Source organism: Erinaceus europaeus, chromosome 3, assembly GCF_950295315.1.
Source record: "Erinaceus europaeus chromosome 3, mEriEur2.1, whole genome shotgun sequence".
In the NCBI taxonomy this organism is placed as follows: Eukaryota; Metazoa; Chordata; class Mammalia; order Eulipotyphla; family Erinaceidae; genus Erinaceus; species Erinaceus europaeus.
Window position 1 is genome coordinate 84,164,367 of NC_080164.1, and position 20,552 is coordinate 84,184,918.

Below are 20,552 nucleotides of genomic sequence, written 5' to 3' on the forward strand. Positions count from 1 at the left end.
TGTGTGAGGAGGAATGCAAGGTTGAGTCTCCTTCCCCGTCTTTGTCTTTGTCCACGCTCCACCCTTCGTTGTTTTTCTGCACCGTCCTATTTTCATCATTGATTTCACCCAAAGTATGAATGTGCAGTGCTCAGAGTAAAAGAGAATGACTTTGGGGGTGGGGTGGAATAAATGATGTCGTTTGTTTGCTTTCAGGTTGGAGTTCAAGTTTTCACCAAGAGACCTGTGGAAGAACAGCAGCAGAAGAGTTTCAACCCCAATGACATCATCACTTGCCTTAAAAAGTACCCCAAAGCCCTGGTTAAATATCTAGAACACCTAGTTACAGAACAAAAACTGCAGGTGAGCACTTAGAATAAGCGGTGTGGGCTGCTGTTGTCACAGTCATCACTTCAGAGCTGGAGTTCCACTAGAAAACTTGTGGAGCTGGAGGTAGATAGTATAATGATTATGCAAAGAGACTCTCATGTCTGAGGCTCCAGAGTCCCAGGTTCAGTTCCCCACACTACCATCAGCCAGAGCTGAGAGGTGCTCTGGTAAACAAAATAAAATAAATTAAAATATATTTTTTAAAAAATAGGGAGCTGGGCAGTAGTGCACTGGGTTGAGTGCTCATAGTGTGAATTGAAAGGATCCATGCAAGAATCCCACTTCAAGCCCCTGGCTCCCCATCTGCAGGGGAGTCACTTCACAGGCAGTGAAGCAGGTCCGCAGATGTCTATCTTTCTCTCCCCCTCTGTCTTCCCCTCCTTTCTTAATTTCTGTCCTGTCCAGCAACAATAGCAGCAACAACAACAATAATAACAGCAACAACAGTGGGGAAAGAATGCCACCAGGAGCAGTAAATTTCTGGTGCAAGCACCAAATCCCATCGATAACCCTAGAGGCAAGAAAAGAAACAATAGTTCTAAAGTTTCTTTCTCTAAAAGAAAAAAGAAAAAAAAACTTTGTTGGCAGCAGGATGGCACATAAGGCTTTCTGGCCCTTGGCTGCTCAGCCTGTCCATGGTGATTATAGGGTACTGCAGACTTGTAGACACTTGTAGAGGAAACCAGAGGGGTGAGCTTGGTCTTGCCTTCTGCCTGAGCCCACTGGGCTTCTTCTCTCCCTCTCTTTCCCTCTTTGTTGTTACCCTTAATGTCAGCAAGAGAAACTGCACCTCTGAGAAGATGTGTAAGTTCCAGGACCCACTTTTCACGGAGTAACAAAGAGCTTCTTTCTCTTCCCCTCTCCCCATCAGGTTTTTTCTCCTTCCTTTTTCATTAGAGATTTAATAGAATTTTTTAAAGACTTAAAAAATATTTGTTTATTAATTCCCTTTTGTTGCCCTTGTTGTTTTATTGTTGTAGTTATTATTGTTGTTGTTAGATAGGACAGAGAGAAATGGAGAGAGGAGAGGAAGACAGAGAGGGGGAGAGAAAGACATCTGCAGACCTGCTTCACTGCTTGTAAAGAGACCCTGCAGGTGGGGAGCCGGGGGCTAGAACGGGGATCCTTACGCCGGTGGCTTTGCGCCACCTGCACTGCCACCCAACTCCCTGACACTTTTATTTTTTATATTTATTTATTTTCCCTTTTGTTGCCTTTGTTTTTTTATTGATGTTGTAGTTATCATTGTTGTTATTGATGTCATTGCTGTTAGATAGGACAGAGAGAAATGGAGAGAGGAGGGGAATACAGAGAGGGGGAGAGAAAGATAGATACCTGCAGACCTGCTTCACCGCCTGTGAAGTGACTCCCCTGCAGGTGGGAAGCCAGCGGCTCGAACTGGAATCCTTATTTCAGTCCTTGTGCTTCATGCCACGTGCACTTAACCCACTGCACTACCGCCCAACTCCCAAGATTTAATAGAATTTTTACAAGAGTTCAGGGGGTGTAATTTCACACCCACACATGGTACATGTAGGTCACCATACCCTCTGCCAAATTTCCATGCCCTGCAACCTACCCATAACCACCACCAGATATGGTTTGGTTACGTTGTATGTGTTGGCTTGTGCTTTGTCATCTGTACTCCACACATGAGCAAAACCATTCAGTAGGGAGTTGGGCTGTAGTGCACCGGGTTAAGCGCACATGGTGCGAAGTACAAGGACCAACATAAGGATCCCGGTTCGAGCCCCCAGCTCCCCACCTACAGGGGAGTCGCTTCACAGGTGGTGAAGCAGGTCTGCAGGTGTCTATCTTTCTCTCCCCCTCTGTCTTCCTCTCCTCTCTCCATTTCTCTCTGTCCTATCCAACAACGACAACAATAATAACTACAATGATAAAAAAAAGGGCAACAAAGGGGAATAAATAAGTAAATAAATACATAAATAACCATCCAGTAGTCACCCTTCACCTCTTATTTCACTCAGCATCATCACCTCTAGTTCTTTTTTTTTTTTTAATTTTTTATTTAAGAAAGGATTAACGAACAAAACCATAAGGTAGGAGGGGTACAACTCCACACAATTCCCACCACCCAATCTCCTTAACCCACCCCCTCCCATGATAGCTTTCCCATTCTCTAGCCCTCTGGGAGCATGGACCCAGGGTCATTGAGGGTTGCAGAAGGTAGAAGGTCTGGCTTCTGTAATTGCTTCCCCGCTGAACATGGGCGTTGACTGGTCGGTCCATACTCCCAGTCTGCCTCTCTCTTTCCCTAGTAGGGTGTGTCTCTGGGGAAGCTGAGCTCCAGGACACATTGGTGGGGTCTTCAATCCAGGGAAGCCTGGCCAGCATCCTGGTGGCATCTGGAACCTGGCATCACCTCTAGTTCTATCCAGTTTGTCCCAGATGAGACAATTCCATCTCTTTTGACTGCAGACTAGTTTTCCACTGAGTATACATCTCATAACTTCTTTAGCCAGTTATCTGCCACTGGGAACTTAGGTTCCTTCTGGATCATAAGATACTCTGTTTTTACTTACTTAAGGATTTTCCACCCACCCCCCACCCACGTCCCCTCATTGGTTTTGAGTTCCCCTTCTCCATTTTGTGATTTAACTCAGTATCTTTGAGATTCTCCCCTACTCACCTCTCTGCACAGTTGGGTGTGGGAGACCCTGAGGCTTCCTGCCTGCAAATGCCACCTGTCTGCTTGGCTCCCCAACAGAAGGAAGAGTACCACACACACCTGGCTGTCCTCTACCTGGACCAGGTGCTGCAGCAGCAGAGGCTAGGCGCCAGCAGCAAAAACACAGAGGCCAGCGAGACACAGGCCAAGCTCCGTCACTTGCTCCAGGAGTCTGACCTGTATCGAGTTCACTTCCTGCTAGGTGAGAACACACCCACTCACTCATGTCTCCACTGGTCACTACCACTGTTCCTGGCAGCCATTGCCTTCCTTTGTTTGTTTGTTTGTTTGTTTTCCTTTTAATTATGGGTTAATGGTTTACAATACAGGTGTTGACACACAGGTAAAATTTCTCATTTCACCTTAATAGGTTTCTGCAAAACACTTTTATTTCCCCTTGGTAAGTCTTAAAAACTGAATTTATTTTTTCTCTCTACTGGGGGGATTAATAGTTTACAGTTGACAGTAAAATACAGTAGTTTGTATATGTGTAATATTTCTCAGTTTTCCACCTAACACTCTAATCCCCACCTAGGTCCTTCTCCACCATAATGGGACCTGAACACCGCCTCCCTCAACCCACAGTCCTTTACTTTGGTGCAATACAGCAACTCCAGTCCAAGTTCTGCTTTGTGTTTTCCCTTCTGATCTTAGTTTTCAACTTCTATGAATGAGATCATCCCATATTCGTCCTTTTCTTTCTGGCTTATCTCATTTCACATGATTCCTTCAAGCTCCATCCAAGATGAGGAGAAGTTGAATTCATTGTTCTTGATAGCTGAGTAATATTCATGTATATGTATATGTATATGTATATGTATATGTATATGTATATGTATGCCGGTCCCTGTTCAGGCGCCAGATACCGGGCTAGCTTCACAGGTGGGAGAGAGACGACCAGGGACTCATGGCTGAGCTGGGATGCAATGCAATGCCATGCTGGCTTTATTCATCTGCATTTATACTGTCCAGGAAGGAAATGGTAGGGTGTAAAAACAGGGTGTGACTATGAGGGGGGCAGAGTGGAAAAAGAGTGTGAACCAGTGGGGATTAAACCAGTGCGGGTACAAAACAATGATTATGTAAATAGACCACAGTGTTAAGCAATGCGTGATGATCAAAACAGAAGGGGTCTTAGAAGCAGACCAACATTTCCCTCTTTCTTTTTAACTAATGGCCATAGTATCAGGAGTGTGGGGTGAACAGAAACCTATATCATGCAGGATATAACAGAAACCTATATCATGCAGTTTTCAAAAGAACTGGCATAAGACATGGAGGAACAAATAGGAGAGCAGCAAGAACTAGTGTGATGCCAATGGAGGCCTGAAGGGGCGTTTCCTGCCTCAAAGGGCAGGGCCTATCAGGCGAAAGGGTGTTTCCTGCCTCTGGGGGCATCTCTTGCCTCTGGAGGTGTTTCATGCCTTAAAGAACATTTCCTGCCTCTGGGGGCAGGACTTAGTAGGGGGGGTTTCCTGCCTCTCGGACCAGGGCCTGCAGGCGAGGGGTCATAGCCTATAGAGTCCCAAGGCATCTGGATGCAAAGTCCATGGACTGCTGCAGTCAGTCTTTGAGAATCCCAGCAGCGTAAAGGGAAGCTGCTGTAAAGTTGTGTAAAGTGTCCAAGAGGTATACCAGTAAGTCTGATCAGTCCAAAGCAGATGACCACGGAAGAAATACCAGGGGATGAAATGCTGCACATCTGTCTTGATGGGGAAGGTCAACCACTTTAATTCCGCTTTTCTGTAGAGAGTGAGCTTTAGAGTCTGTGAATCAGTTACTTCAGGTCGTACCAGGTCACATCATTGGTTTGGGGGGGCTTCTGTAGTCATGCCATCTTATGGGCGATGTCAGAGGACAGGGGTCCAAATGGATTTCCAGGGATTCCATATGAGCAGATGCTTTTTCATGTGAAGACTTGACAGCTGTAATTCACTTGTGAAACAAAACTTGTAGCAGATTAGAAGTTTACTATAATTGATAACTCAATTATAATTGTTTTAAATACCTTTATAATTTTGGAAGTCCTTTCTAGTATGATTTCAAGGTTGTTTAAACAGTATAAACTCAATAAAATGTGGAAAGGTAAACAGAAGAACCATGGTTAGAAGCCTCAGGAGTAAAATGTTCCAGAGACAGAGAAACTGTCTCATGGGAAACCTCTTCATAAGTAGAAAGGCAGCCCATGGCGGATGGGTAGCCAACTTTAGTTATCTGGGGGATGGGTGGGTTAGGCCCCACGTTGGGCGCCATATGCTGGTTCCTGTTCAGGCACCAGATGCCGGGCTAGCTTTGCAGGCAGGAGAGAGATAACCAGGGACTCATGGCTGAGCTGGGATGCAATGCAATGCCATGCTGGCTTTATTCATCTGCATTTATACTCTCCAGGAAGGAAGTGGTAGGGTGTAAAAACAGGGTGTGACTAGGAGAGGGGGCAGAGTGGAAAAAGAGCGTGAACCAGTGGGGATTAAATCAGTGTGGGTACAAAACAATGATTATGTAAATAGACTACAGTGTTAAGCAATGCGTGATGATCAAAACAGAAGGGGTCTTAGAAGCAGACCAACATATATATATATCCACTTGCTCAGCCACTCATCTGTTGGTGGACATGTGGGTTGCTTCCAGGTTTTGGCTATTATAAATTGTGCTGCTATAAGCTTAGGTGTACATAGATCTTTTTGGAAGGCTGTGTTTGGTTCCTTATTCCCAGGAGAGGAATTGCAGGGTCAAAGGGTAGGCTTACTTCTAGCCTTGTAAGGATTCTCTAGATTTCTCTCCACAGAGGTTGGACCAGTTTACATTCCCACTAGCAGAGAAGGAGGGTTCCTTTGCCCCCACAACATCTCCAGTATCTGTTGTTTCTGAAAAATAGTTTCACCCCAACTAGATCCTTTTCCACCATCATGCACTAGGACCCCAGAGGACTCACTCCTAGCCCCCTCTCTTTCCTACTTCCCCAGAGTCTTTTGCTTTGGTGCAATCCACTTTTTCTTCTTTCTGATAGAGGTGAGAGAGAGAGAGAGTCACCTGCAGTGCTATTCTTTTTGTTTTTTAAATTTTTTTATTATTTTTGTTTGATAGAGACACAAATTGAGAGGGAAGGGGGTGATAGAGAGAGAGAGAGTGATACCTGCAGCCTTGCTTCAGCATTTGCAAAGCTTTCCCCCTGCAGGTAGGGACCGTGGACTTGAACTCGGGTCCTTGCACATTGTAACATGTGTGCTCTACCAGATGTGCCACCACCCAACCCATATTCTCTCTCTCTCTCTCTTCTTTTTTTAACCTGTTTGTTTGTTTGTTTTTTTTACCAGAGCACTGCTCAGCTCTGGCTTAAGGTGGTTCAGGGGATTGAACCTGGCACTTTGAAGCCTCAGGCATGAGAGTCTCTTTGCATAACCATTATGCTATCTACCCCGGCCTCTCTCTCTCTCTTTCTTTATTTTCTTTCTTTCCTTCCTTTCTTCCTTCCTTCCTTCTTCTTTATAAGCATTATTTATTTTTACTTTATATAACAGAAAAAAGGCTCTTTCTCCTTCTGTCTTTCTCATTAATAAATAAATAACATCTTTAAAATAATAATAATAATAATATTCTTTAAAGATTTATTATTTATCAATGAGAAAGAGAGAGTGGGATCCAGAGCATTACTCTGGTACATGCAATGCCAGGGCTTGAACTCTATACCTCATGCTTGAGAGTCAAGTACCTGGTGGCTGAGTGGTAGCACACCAGGTTGAGTACACACATTACCATGTACAAGGACCTGAGTTCCAGCTCCCCCAGTCCCCATCCCCACTTGCAGGGGAGGAACTGCACAAGTGGTGAAGCAGGGCTGCAGGTGTCTCTTTTTCTCTCCCTATTTGTTTCCCTCTGCCCTCTCAATTTCTTCCTGTTCTAACAAATAAATAAAGAGAGGGGAGCAAAATGTCCCCTGAGAGAGAGAGAGTTCAACATCTTTTCCACCACACTACCTCCCAGCAGACCCACACTCCCTCCTATGAGGACATTTGAAATTGGAACAAAGAAATTGAGAACATGCTCCAGGGGAGAGATGGTTAGTCTGGGTTTGCATGGACACAGGGCTAGTTTCAGCACTAGTCAGAAGCTGGAGTGTTGAGAATACAGGAACAATGATGGTTTCATTGACAGGTGGGGTTTGAGGTCACCATTGTTTTACTCATTCTCCTGGTGTTGTTGAAAGGTAGGTGCGTTTATTTTAAGACTGAGCTGTTCTCCCAACCGGTGTCTGTCTTTTTAATTTTTATTTATAAAATAGAAACAATGACAAGACCATAGGATAAGAGGGGTACATTTCCACACAGTTCCCACCACCAGAACTCTGTATCCCGTCCCCTCCCCTGATAGTTTTCCAGTTCTTTAACCCTCTGGGAGTATGGACCCAGGGTCATAATGGGGTACAGAAGGTGGAAGGTCTGGCTTCTGTAATTGCTTCTCCACTAAACATGGGCGTTGACAGGTCAATTCATACTCCCAGCCTGTCTCTCTCTTTCCCTAGTGGGGTAGGGCTCTGGGGAAGTGGGGCTTCAGGACACATTGGTGGGGTCGTCTGCCCAGGGAAGTCCAGTTGGCATCACGGTAGCATCTGGAACCTGGTGACTGAAAGAAGAGTCAGCATATAAAGCCCAACAAATTGTTGACTAATCATGAACCTAAAGGCTGGAATAGTGCAGATGAAGATTTGGGGGTCTCCATTTTGTAGATAGCTAGTAGGCCTATTTTAGTTATATTCCAAAAGGCCCATGACTATACTAGTTTTTTCCTGAGCCTGACATCTGATATGCAGGTGGACCCATGTTATTCTTTTTAATTTTTATTTATAAAAAAGAAACACTGACAAAAACTATTGGATAAGAGGGGTACAACTCCACACAGTTCCCACCACCAGAACTCTGTGCCCCATTTCCTCCCCAATAGCTTTCCTATTCTTTACCCTTCTGGGAGTATGGACCTAGGGTCAAATCAGTGGGGTTTGCAGTCAACAATATTTATACACCTTTCCCATATTTGGGAGCTACTCTCTTCCCTGATCCAGCTTTCTAGCCCTTTTTCTGTTGTGTAGTATGCCAGCTCCCCCTGGCTTCTGCTTAACCAAGCACCGGTATGCCTGTATAGGGATTGGTTTGATCCCACTCAAAGCTGCAGTCTATTTACATAAATCACTTATATTTACATAAAGCACCACCCACCCTCCAGGGCATTGGTGGTTCAGTGGTAGAATTCTCGCCTGCTCCACCCCCTCTGCTTGTCACACCCTGATTTTCACCAGTTGCTTTTCTCTCCACCCTCTCTACATCATATCCTGTTTACACCCTACTTGGAAAGTATATAAGGACAGCATTGTTCGTTTTGGGGTAGTAGTAGTTTTAGTTTTAGCTTAGCTCGGCTTAGATTGTGCTGTGTCCTGCATGAATAAAGAGATACTGCCTACAGCTCAACCATGAGTCCCTGGTCGTCTGTCTCCCGTTAGTGAAGCTCAGCTCAACATTTTTCCAGCTGTGACATCATCTCCCCAGACAATAACTTGGATCCACCTACATATTTGATGTCAGGCTCAGGAAAAAACAAAACAAACAAACAAAAAAACCCAAAATTAATATAGTCATGGGCCTTTTGGAATATAACTAAAATAGTTATAGTTGTGTCCTGGAGCCCTGCTTCCCCAGAGCTCCACCACACTAGGGAAAGAGTGAGACAGGCTGGGAGTATGGATCGACCTGTCAACGCCCATGTTCATCGGGGAAGCAATTACAGAAGCCAGACTTTCCACCTTCTGCATCCCATAAGGACCCAAGTTATTATCTGTCTTCTGTTTTGCTGAAACCCAGATTGGAATACTACTCAGCTGTTAAAAATGGTGACTTCACTGTTTTCAGCCGATCTTGGATGGACCTTGAAAAAAATCATGTTGAGTGAAATAAATCAGAAACAGAAGGATGAATATGGGATGATCTCACTCTCAGGCAGAAGTTGAAAAACAAAATCAAAAAAGAAAACACAAGTAGAACCTGAAATGGAATTGGCGTATCGCACCAAAGTAAAAGACTCTGGGTGGGGAGAATACAGGTCCAAGAAGGATTCAGAGAACCCAGTGGAGGTTGTATTGTTATATGGGAATCTGGGGAATGTTATGCATGTACAAACTATTATACTTACTGTTGAATGTAAAACATTAATTCCCCGATAATAAATAAATAAACACACACACAAAAAAAAGAATAGGAAAGCTCTCGGGATGGGATGGGATACAAAACTCTGGTGGTGGGAACTGTGTGGAATTGTACCCCTCTTATCCTATGGTCTTGTCAATATTTTCATTTTATTAATAAATTAAAAATAAAAAATAAAATAAAAAGACCAAGCTGTCAGGAAAGCCTTCCTTAGTTTGGTCCCAAAGTTATCTGGGTCCTGCCACTTGGTTCTTCCCTCCCCCTACGTCCCAGCTCTGGGGAGCAAGTCTCTGAAGCCTCACCCTGCCCTTCTCACCCACAGATCGGACCCAGGGAGCCGGGCTGCTCATGGAGAGTGCCATCCTGCATGGGAAGCTGGAGCAGCATGAGGAGGCCTTGCACATCCTGGTGCATGAGCTGGGGGACTTCTCTGCAGCTGAGGACTACTGCCTGTGGCGTTCTGAGGGCCGAGGCCCAGCATACCGTCAGCAGCTCTTCCACACACTGCTCGGCCTATACCTGGGCGCCAGCCCCTCTGCACAGGAGCTGAGCGTGGCAGCAGTGGACCTCCTGAACCACCACGCTGCTGAATTTGATGCAGCCCAGGTCCTGCAGCTGCTGCCCGGCACTTGGTCGGTGCAGCTGCTGTGCCCTTTCCTGATGGGAGCCCTGAGGGACAACATCCATACCAGGAGGACCACACAGGTGGCCGTGGGGCTGGCCAGGTCTGAAAACCTAATCTACAAATATGACAAGGTGAGTGCTCTTCTGGCAGACCTAGTTCCTTGGCCAAGCATCATTTTATTAAGGTAGATTTTAGCTGTGATTGTGTGTGTGTGTGTGTCTGAGGCAACTTTTTCAGATACAAAAGGAGAGCTGGGATGAGGAGACAGCAAAATGGTTATGCAAGAAGACTTTCATGCCAGGGCCAGGCATTGTGCTATGCACAAGGACCCCGGTTCGAGTCCCTGGCTCCCCACTTGCAGTGGGGATGCTTCACAAGTGGTATAAAAAGTCTGCAGGTGTCTGTCTTTCTATTTCCCCCTCTCAGTTTCTCTCTGTCCAATCGAATAAAATGATGGAAACACAAATAATGAAAAGGAAAAAAAAAATGGCTGCCAGGAGCAGTAGATTCATAGTCCCAGCACTGAGGCCCAGCATCTAGAGGCAATATATATTCATGCCTGGGACCTTGATGTCCCCAACTCAATCTCTAGTACCACTGTCAGCCCAAGAACATGGCTTCAACATGTGGTGCCAGGGTTTCCCTGAGAATATGTAAGATTCATTAAGTTGGACAAGTAAACTTCCTGGAATTAATTGCTCATCCAAGACATGTGCAGTAGAAATGCTATTAACTCTATACATAAAATTAGAAAAAAAAAAAAAAAAAAACTTAAAGATAATGAGAGAAGAGAGACATTAGATCACTGAAGCTTCCTCTCATTGCTCTGGGGGCCAGTGTGCCATGACAGAGCAGGCACACTGGCCAGGTGAGATAGCTTGCAGGCCCACGAAACATAGCGTTTGTCACTATTTTTTCTTTGTGACCTTGAAGCTATAGACATTCTATTCTAATCTTAATGGTAACTTGGAGGAGTGTCACAGAGTTAGAAGCTACACTGGCAGGTGTAAGGTTGCTATCTATTTTTCTTCTCTTTGAAAAAGATACTGAGGCCTGGGGTAGACCATTATGTTTAATGGTTATGCAGATATCTGAGGCACTGAGGTCCCCGGTTCATTTCCTAATAGCACAGTAACCTGGAACTGAAAAGTGCTCTGCTGGGAAAAAAAAAAAGAAGAAGAAGAAGAAAAGGAAAGAATAAACAAACAAACAAGAAAAACAGAGGGGCTGGGTGGTGGCACACCTGGTTGAGACACATTCTAATGCGCAAGGGGCAGAGTTCAAGTCTCTATCCCTGCCTACAGAAAGAAAGCTTTGCAAGTGGCAAAGTAGTGTTGCAGGTGTCTCACTTTCTCCCTGTCCACCTTCCCCTTCCCTCTTGATTTCTATCTATCTGTTAAATAAATGACTAACTAAATAAAACCAAATGACAAAAACAGACAGGCAGAAGTGCCACCATCTTGGGCGTATGCACTTCTTTTTCACACTCTGTGTCACAGACTTCACAGTCTGTTTCTTTTTTGCAGATGAAGCTGAAAGGAAGCTCGGTCTGCCTGTCTGACAAAAAGCTCTGCCAGATGTGCCAAACCCCCTTCTGTGAGCCTGTGTTTGTCAGATACCCAAATGGTGGCCTGGTCCACACCCACTGTGCTGCCAGCAGACGCAGCAACCCCAGCTCCCCGAAACTGGGCACTCGGACTTGAAGAAGCCGGCCCTGGGGTGCCAGGTGGGACCCTGAGTTCTTCACGTCAGTGCACTTGTGTTGGCTGAGATGAAAGGAGCCTGTCCGGGTGCTGGAGACTCAGTCAATATGAAGTAGGGGCTGTCACTGCCGATCACCCCACACTGGATGTAATGGAAGAATCCCCCAGAATAGAGAAGAGAGAGTTTGCCCATCCAGGTACATGGTGATCAAAACCAATGTCTACTCTGCAAGGAAACTGAGCCTTCCCTGTGCAGCCCAGACAGTCTGGGTCCCCACTCCTGTGCCCGATCTTGAAACACTTATTTGCACTGGAAACATTGGCTTCAGGGTGGCACAGGGGGAAAACCCTTTTGACTGGGTGAGTGTGCAGGGGCATCAAACCCTGCAGCTGGCACGCTTCACCCAGCACCCTTTCCTTCCTCTGGGTGCATTCCCCATCTCTGGAGCTCAGTCCCTGGGTCTGCTTATTTCCTGGGGTTACCTCTGCCTTTGCCCTTTGAAATTGCTGATGAGCTATAGGAAGGTACTTCTCCTCCTTCCTATGGCTCAGCCAGATCTCACCCCGGAAAGAGCCTGCCTCATTTACCCAAATACTTCCTTTTGGGTCAGCTTATCTGCTTCTGGCTGCCCCACAAGTGAAGACCAAACAGACAGTGGGAAATCTCCAAGAGGGAAACTGCCTGCCCGGTCTCATCAGGGGACAGGGACCTTGTAGTGGGCCGGCACCCAACTGTCTGCTCCTTATTGTCTCTTCATCTGCTGATTTACAAGGCCCCATTTAACATGTTTGACTGAAATGTTTGATTTCTCACCTTTGGAGTTTTGCTTGGTTTCAAAGCCCATCTGACATGTTCACCTGTCACCAGGCATCTCCTCCTCAACACCCAGGAAAAAAAAAAGGGAAACGTCATGAGCACAAGCCACGCACCTCTGCAGAAGAGGCTGCCTGTCACCTCCACACTTCCTTGGAGTAAAGTGGACAGTGGGGTGATCGCTGCCTCCCTCGGCAGGCAAAAGGGAAGTTGTCCTTCCTGCCTGGTAGGACCTCCATGCAGCCTTCCAGGAAGCCCAGTCAGGCTGCCTTACCTCCCAGTGCTGTCCACCATTAACTGAAAACGAGAACGCTTCCCTGGCCACCAAGGCTGGGGGCTGCTGTTATGTTTCTGTCTGCTGTCACTGAAACACCGAAGCCACTGGGACTTCACTGCCCCCTCTGACTTTCTTTGTTGTGATTCCTGATTCCGTTAGGAGCTGCTGAGGAACATGCTGCACCCCTCCACACAGGGCTGGGCAGGCAGGCAGGCATCAGCGTCTGTGTGTGAGGGAATGGGCCATGCGTCCATCCTCTATGCCAGCCCAAGTCTTACTGATGGGGTGAAAATTCCTTCCTCCTCTTTGAAGCACGTTCCCCTGTATTACACATGCTCAGTGTTGTCTCTCCTCGTGTGCCTCAGTGGGCCCAGGAAGCAAAGACATCCGTGCATTCTATCCTAGCTCCATTTCAATTCTCTAAAGAAAAAAAAAAAATGATGAAGGAATTCTCGTAATCAGCCGTCCACCAACTGGCCCGACTTCAGAACACAGTAACAAGCTGTACCCTGTAGAGGCCTGTTTGGAGCTGTTTGTGTGTCCTCATTACAACTTGTGAGTTTGAATTGCTCCATCTGAGAACAAACTCCCAGTACATGCAGTGTTGCACTTTGAAAAGCACTCTTTCCCTGTATCCCACATGTGCAGAAATCTTGAAAAAAGCCTTGTGGCCCACCACCACCCCCCAACTTGTCCCCTTTCCCCCCTTTGAATGTTGAACCATACTTTGAAACACCACACCTGTCTTCCTGTAGAATGATGGAAATGAAAGTGGGAACGGTTTTCCATCTCTACAGAACCCTCCAACCTGGACAGAATTCAATGAGACTATGTGGAACTGTCTCCATCCCCCTTCTTTAACTCCTGCTAGACTCTCCTCTCCCAGTCCTATTTTTTTAAGAGAAATCCATGTTTCTTTTTAAAGGCCTGCTATTTTGTAACTGTTGTTGGACAGAGCAATTAACATCCAACAGGTCTATCCCATTTCCCCCTCTGAGGTGCAGTGTGACCAGTCAAGTTCAAACAGGCTGGAACTGAACTGACACAAGTAGCCTGTGGGCAATTCTGCTGAAGTTCATGACCCGCTTCATTTGCCACCTGCCCAGCACTGACGCAGGAGTGACCTGGAGAGCTGTGCACCGGGCCTGAGCTCCAAGTCAACGGGCCCACGCCCACGAGAGTGGTATATGCACTCATTCCCTCAGTCCACTTCTGGAGTCCTGGGTGCCTGCCATACTGCTGGGCCACCCTGACTTCCTGCTCACTCACCTCCAGAAACCTGTGATTTCACATCTCCCTCCCTCGTCCCTGGTTGGGTCCCAAATACACAAGCTGTACAAATGTAAACATGTTAATTTTATTAAAATCCTTTTAATTGTTTGTTCTCATGATTTTTTTTTTTCCGAAAAGACTTCCCTGTGTTTATTACATAAGAGAAAGAGAGTTTCACATGAGGCAGAGAGGGAGAGACAGAAGCCAGAGCACTACTCTAATACTTGTGATGCTGGGGATCAAACAGGGAACATCAGATGTGAACATCCAATGTTCAAACTGTTGTACTACTTCCTCAGCCACTAGTAATTTTTTTTTTCTTTAATGAGAGAGAGAGAAGCAGGGGCCAGACAGTGGTGCACCCAGTTAAACATACATAGTACCAAGTTCAAGGACCCAGGTTCTAGCCCCCCCACCCCGCTCCCCACCTGCAGAGGCTCTGCTTTATGAGTGGAGAAACAGGTCTGCAGGTGTCTCTCCCTCTCTCTATCTCTCCATCCTCTCTCAATTTCTCTCAATCCTATCTAATAAAAGTTAGAAAGAAAAAAGGGGGGTAGATAGCATAATGGTTATGCAAAGAGATTCTTGTGCCTGAGGCTCCAGAGTCCCAGGTTCAGTTCCCCACACCACCATAAGCCAGAGCTGAGCAGTACTGTAGTAAAAAAAAAAAAAAAAAAAAAAAAGGTGGGGGGGCTGGGAGGAATAGCTGCTGAGCCTCAAAATAACCCTGGAGGCAAAAAAAAAAAAAAATCAAACTTTGGCCTATACAGTGCTGATCACACTTGGGGCCCCTGGCCTGCAAGTGCCTAGCCTAGTTCTTGAGATATACCTCTGACCACTTTCCATAATTTCCTTTTTAAATAAAAGTAACCTTAGTGAAAGAGTAGTTTCTACACCGAGAACCTTGTCTAAGGAGTTCTAGGTTCTGTTCAAATCACCTGTGGTTTCTCCCAATGCTGCTGAAGAACCTGGTATTGGCAGCCCCTTAAATTCTTCGCTGTAGGGGGGGGGGGTGTCAGGCTGTAGCATGCCGGGCTAAGCACACACAGTACGAAACGCAAGGAGCCCAGCTTGAGACCCCAGCTCTCCACCTGTAAGGGGGTCACTTCACAAGCAGTGAAGCAGGTCTGCAGGTGTCTTTCTCCTACTCTATCTTACCCTTTTCTCTCAATTTCTCTCTGTCCGATTGGCTACAATAAAATGGAAAAAATGGCTACCAGGAGCAGTGAATTCATAGTGCAGGAACCAAGCCCCAGTGATAACCCTGGAGGTAAAAAAAAAAAAAAAAAAAACTTCATTGATGTTTTACTGGCCATTAAAGCTTCCGCTTCTGAATTGATGTCTCACACATTCTTAGGTGCTTCCTGCCATTTTTTACTTTTAGGTAATGGTGCTCTCCTGAATAGATTAACACAGGTTTGGGGTTACTTCTTACATATTTTCCCTTTTTTTGTTGTTATTGGCTGTGGATCTCTTGCCAGTGTCATCCATAATGCTTCCTTCTGGTGCCATTTAATAATGGTTGACAAGACTAAGAATACAGGAGTACAGTCTATTTTTGTCACAGAAGGAGTGGGGGGGGCACCATAGCATCAAAGCTTCCTCTATTGTCATAGCACCTCCCATGTGATATGGGGGCTCAAACCTGGGTCAGGTGTATGGCCAAGCAGGCACTCTACTCACTGAGCTATCTCTTCACCCATTATTATTATTATTATGCCTCTAGGGTTGTCTCGGGCTTGGTGCTGACACTTCAAATCCACTGCTGCTGGTGGCCATTTTCTCCATTTTATCGGACAGGACAGAAATTGAGAGACGAGGGGGAGATAGAAAGGGAGAGAGAAAGAGATACACCTGCAGACCTACTGCACCGCTTGTGAAGCAACCCCCCTGCAGACGGGGATCCAGGGACTCAAACTGGGATCTTTGTGTAGGTACTTGCGCTTCGTACTGTGTGCACTTAAGCCAGGCACCACTACCCGGCCCTCAGCCCTTATTATTTTAATGAGAGATAATAGACGAAATATTTTTGTCTATTAATGAGCAACAGGCAGAGTGAGAACCAGAACAAACCTCTGACAAATGCAATGCCAGCTACTGAACTCAGGACTTCATGTTTGAGAGTCTGGTGCTTTATCCATCTGCCACTTCTCACACCACTCTTTCTTTTGTTTATTTTGACAGAATTACAGGGGAGGAAGTCAGGCAGTAGCACAGTGGGTTAAGCGCACGTGGCGCAAAGCACAAGGACAAGTGTGAGGATCTCGGTTCAAGCACCTGGCTCCCCACCTGCAGGGGAGTCACTTCACAAGCGGTGAAGCAGGTCTGCAGGTGTCTATCCTTCTCTCCTCCTCTGTCTTCCCCTCTCTCCATTTCTCTCTGCCCTATCCAACAATGACAGTAATAGCAACAACAATAGTAACTACAACAGTAAAACAACAAGGGCAACAAAAGGAAATAAATAAACATAAATATAAAAAAAAGCAATACAGGAGAATAGAGGGAGATGGAGAGAGAGAGGTTTACTTCACTGCTTGTGAAACACCCCTCTGCAGGTGGGGACCAGGGCCTTGAACCTGGGTCTTTGGGCATGGTGTTAATTGTACTCTACTGGATGCTCTGCCACTGGATCCCTCTTTTTCTGTTTTTTGTTTTGATTGTTTTGGTTGGTTGGGTTTAGTTTGGTGGTGGTTTGGTTTTGTTTTTGCACCAGGACTCAATTTTTTTAGATTTATTTTTAATTATAAAGTCAGAGAGAAATAGGGCAAGAGACTGGGAGAGAGGAGAAGAGAGACACCTAGAGCATTGCTCTACCCACTTGTGCCGCTTCCTCCCTGCAGGTGGAGACTGAAGACTTGAAACTGCACTACTACCTGGCCCCATAACTGCTACATTTTTGGCACTCCCACCTACTCAATTACACTGCTGATTTTTCCTAATGTTGTGCCAGACGCCTGACCCAGAGCCTCACACATGACATGCAGTGTGTGCTCTACCAATGAGTCCCCTCGCCTGCCTCTCCAGGATTATTGCTGGGGCTTGGTAGGTGCTACAAACCCACAGTACCTAGTAGCCATTTTTCCTTTCTTTTCTTTTTTGACAGCAATTGAGAAGGGAGGAGGAGAGAGAAAAGCAGACACCTGCAGACCTGCTTCACAGCTCATGAAGCTTCCTCCTTACAGGTGGGAAGCAAGAGCTCGAAGCCAGGTCCTCATGCTTGGTGATATGCGCACTTAACTGGGTGCTCTGCTGCCCAGCCCTCTCTTTTTTACAATCTCGCCTCACCCCCTGAACCTCGCTCATGGCAGACCATTGAGAAGCCCCACTGGGTGAATGTCACCATGCCATTCCATGTTCTCCCTCAGAACCCCAGACTCCCTTTCTCCCAACCCCCTGGTCATTCCAACTGTGTTCTGCAGGCTGGTCAAACGGGAATCCAGCCTGCGTAGGTGGCAGAGGGAATTGTGCTGTGTCCTCTTGACCCTGAAACTAGAAGGCAGATATGTTTGGGGCTGAAGTCCCACCCAGCCACAGCTAAGATTTCACCTGAGTTCAGCCTCACTGAACTCAAGAGAAAACCTAAACCAATTCAGGTCTGACCATTGTTTTAGTAGGGTGGCTGTTTGCAAACAATCAGGAAGTGGAACATTAATACCTCTCCTACATTTGGATCTGGTACCTGATGATTCAGTAGCAGCTTAAAATTGGATTAGTGTGTCAGGGAGGCACTTAGATACAAACCATTCTGGAAGAAAGTGGATTCACACTGCCTACTGTAAGAATACTGCAAGGCAAAGGCTGAGCAGTGGCTAACCCAGTGGAATGCACACTTTACCGTATGTGAGGCCCTGGGTTCAAGCCCCCAGTCTCCACTTTCAGGAGGAAGCTTCATGAGTATTGAAACGATGCTATAGGTGTCTCTCCTTTTCTATGCCCCCCCCTTTATCAAAAAAGAATGGCCATTAATTAATACCTGAATACCCCATCATCTGGGGCTTTAGTCAGGAAATCCTAGGATTCCTGCATAAATATGATGGGCCTCGTAGATCACTCCCTCTAGCATCTCTGGTCACTTCCATCAGGAACGTCATTATAAGCCCTCTTATGGGCCTCTCCAGGTCCTTGCCCTCACTGTAGAGCAGCAATGGTAGGGACTGCCCCACTCTCTAAAGGGAGGCTGGGTCAGCCTACTCTGCCACTCGAGGAAGACTGGTCCTGAAGACCCCTGCCCCACTAGGGAAAGAGAGAGACTGACTTGAAGTATGGATCCACCTGCCAATACCTATGTTCAGTGGGGAAGCAATTATAGAAGCCAGACCTTCCACCTTCTGTACCCCATAAGGAATTTTGGTCCATATTCCCAGAGGGATAAAGAATAGGAAAGCTTTCATAGAAGAGGATGGGACGGGGAGTTTTGGTGATGAGAATTATGTGGAATTGTACCTCTCTTATCCTATGGTCTTGTCAATATTTCCATTTTATAAATAAAAATTTTTTTAAATGAGTAAAGCCTAAAATGTTCCCAGCTGTGACCATGGAATGAGAGCCCAGACTGACAAGAATGCAGAGGTTACACAGACTCCTGTGCTAAATATGAATATATATGGAACCTAGATCAGATCAATGGGGTTAACAGTTAATGGTATTTATTTACTTTCTTCATATTTAGGAGCTACTCTCTGCCCTAATCCAGCTTTCCCATCTTCCCAGACAATACTTTTAGCCAACTTGCATGCCAGCTATCAAGCTCGGGCAAAAATTACTTAAGTCATGGGCCCCTTAGAACATAACCTAAAATAGACTTTCCTAGCTTCCTCCCACCCAGAGGCACCTGATTTCATCTGCCCTATTCCTGCCTTTGGGTTCCTGTTTATTAAACAATTTGTCCTGCTTTGTATCTCACCATCTTCAGCCACCAAGTTGCAGATGCTACCATGACACCATTTTGACTTCCCTGGGCAGAAGACCTCACCAGTGTGTCCTGGAACCTCAGCTCTCCAGAGCCCTACCCCACTAGGGAAAGACAGGAACAGGCTGAGGGTATGAATCCACCTGCCAACGTCCATGTCCAGCAGAGAAGCAATTACAGAAGCCAGACCTTCCACCTTCTGCACCCCATAAAGAATTTTGGCCCATAATCTCAGAGGGATAAAGAATGGGAAAGCTTCCAATGGAGGGGATGGGACACAGAACTCTGGTGGTACGAACTGTATCCCTGTTACCTTTTTATTTTTAAAAATATTTTATTTATCTACTTATTAGAGACAGAAATTTAGAGGGGTGGTGGAGATATAGAGATAAGAGAGACAGCTGCAGCCCTACTTCACCAGTCGTGAAGCTTTCCCCCTGCAGGTGGGGACCAGCAGGGGCTTGAACCCAGGTCCTTGCACACTGTAATGTGTGCTTTTAACCAGATGCACCACTACCTGGCCCCTATTATCTTACAATCTTGTTGATCATTCTTAAATCACTAATTAAAATTTTTTAAAAAAGAACAGCCAACTGGAATAGTGGAGTTTTCTTGCAGGTACAAAGTCCCAGTGATAACCCTTGTATCATGAAAAAGGAGGAGGGACTGGGTGGTGACACACCCAGTTGAGCACACACATTATCACTGCAGAATAAATTGCATTGTGTCCAAGTCCCGGCCCACACCCGCAGAGAGGAAGTATCTTGAGTGGCATATCAGTGATATGCATCACTCTCCACCCCCTATGTTGTCCCCATCCCTCTCAACTGCTCTCAGTCAAAAATAAATCTGAAAGAGAAAAAGGAGGAGGCAGGTAGTGGCGCACCTGGTTGAGTGTACGTTACAATGTGCAAGGATCTGGGTTCGAGCACCCAGGCCCCACCTGCAAGGGGAAAACTTTGCTAGTTCTGTCTCTCCCTATTACCCCTGTCCTCGATTTCTGGCCGTCTCTACTCAATAGATAAAGATAATAAAAGCAAATAGACAAACGGAGGAAGGATGCAAGGTCAAATGGCTGAGAGAAGAGAGGATAAATTGATGTCCTAAGGGGCTTCAAGTGGAGACAGAGTGGTGCCTGGCCAGATGAGCTGGGCTGTGACACATGGAGGAATATAATCAGAGGCAGCCAGCACCCCATTTGCTCTCAGCAGATGTGTCAGCCTTGGCCTCTAAAATCAAACAGCATGCATCTCAACCATATGGACTCTAAACCCTTTCATCTCTCCAGAGGGCTGAATGACCAGAGCTGTGTATGAGCTTGTTAACACCTTGTCCAGAGATCCGTGCAGGGATTAATGAAGCCTGCTTCTTATTTGCTTGTAATGAGGAAGGCTAACCAATAGCTAGCTATATTTCAGTCCACTGTAAATCAGTGAAAGGAGACATGGGACTACACAGAACACACAACTCAACAAATTGAAGTGTGGCTCAAGAGGTAGGAAGGATGCCACCTCCCCAAATTCCCTTAAAACGTTCAAAGTGCTTCTCATCTTGGCTATTTGTGGTTCCAGGTCTCCTATCCCTGCACTGTCCCTAACTCCACTGCATCAGTCTACCACCATGGTGGGTGAGGACTTAAACCTCTCTACTGGGTGTGCTTTCTCCCAGCCCCCTGAAGGCAGGATTTCTACACTATCTTAAGA

At 46.1% G+C, this 20,552-nt stretch overlaps 1 protein-coding gene across 2 annotated transcripts in view; it reads left to right on the forward strand.

The window, feature by feature from the left end:
* Positions 1–19,165, forward strand: part of TGFBRAP1 (transforming growth factor beta receptor associated protein 1) — a 72,312-nt gene extending 53,147 nt beyond the window's left edge. The window contains exons 9-12 of one of the 2 annotated variants that reach the window (XM_060187610.1): positions 196–342; positions 3,098–3,260; positions 9,572–10,005; positions 18,853–19,165. In XM_060187610.1, coding sequence (XP_060043593.1) covers positions 196–342; positions 3,098–3,260; positions 9,572–10,005; positions 18,853–18,957 — 849 coding nt within the window. In that variant the 3' untranslated portion in view covers positions 18,958–19,165. Of the gene's footprint in view, positions 1–195; positions 343–3,097; positions 3,261–9,571; positions 10,006–11,400; positions 12,145–18,852 lie in introns of those variants that run through there. The other variant, XM_060187609.1, reaches the window with a different exon arrangement.
* The last annotated feature ends 1,387 nt before the right edge of the window (positions 19,166–20,552 follow it).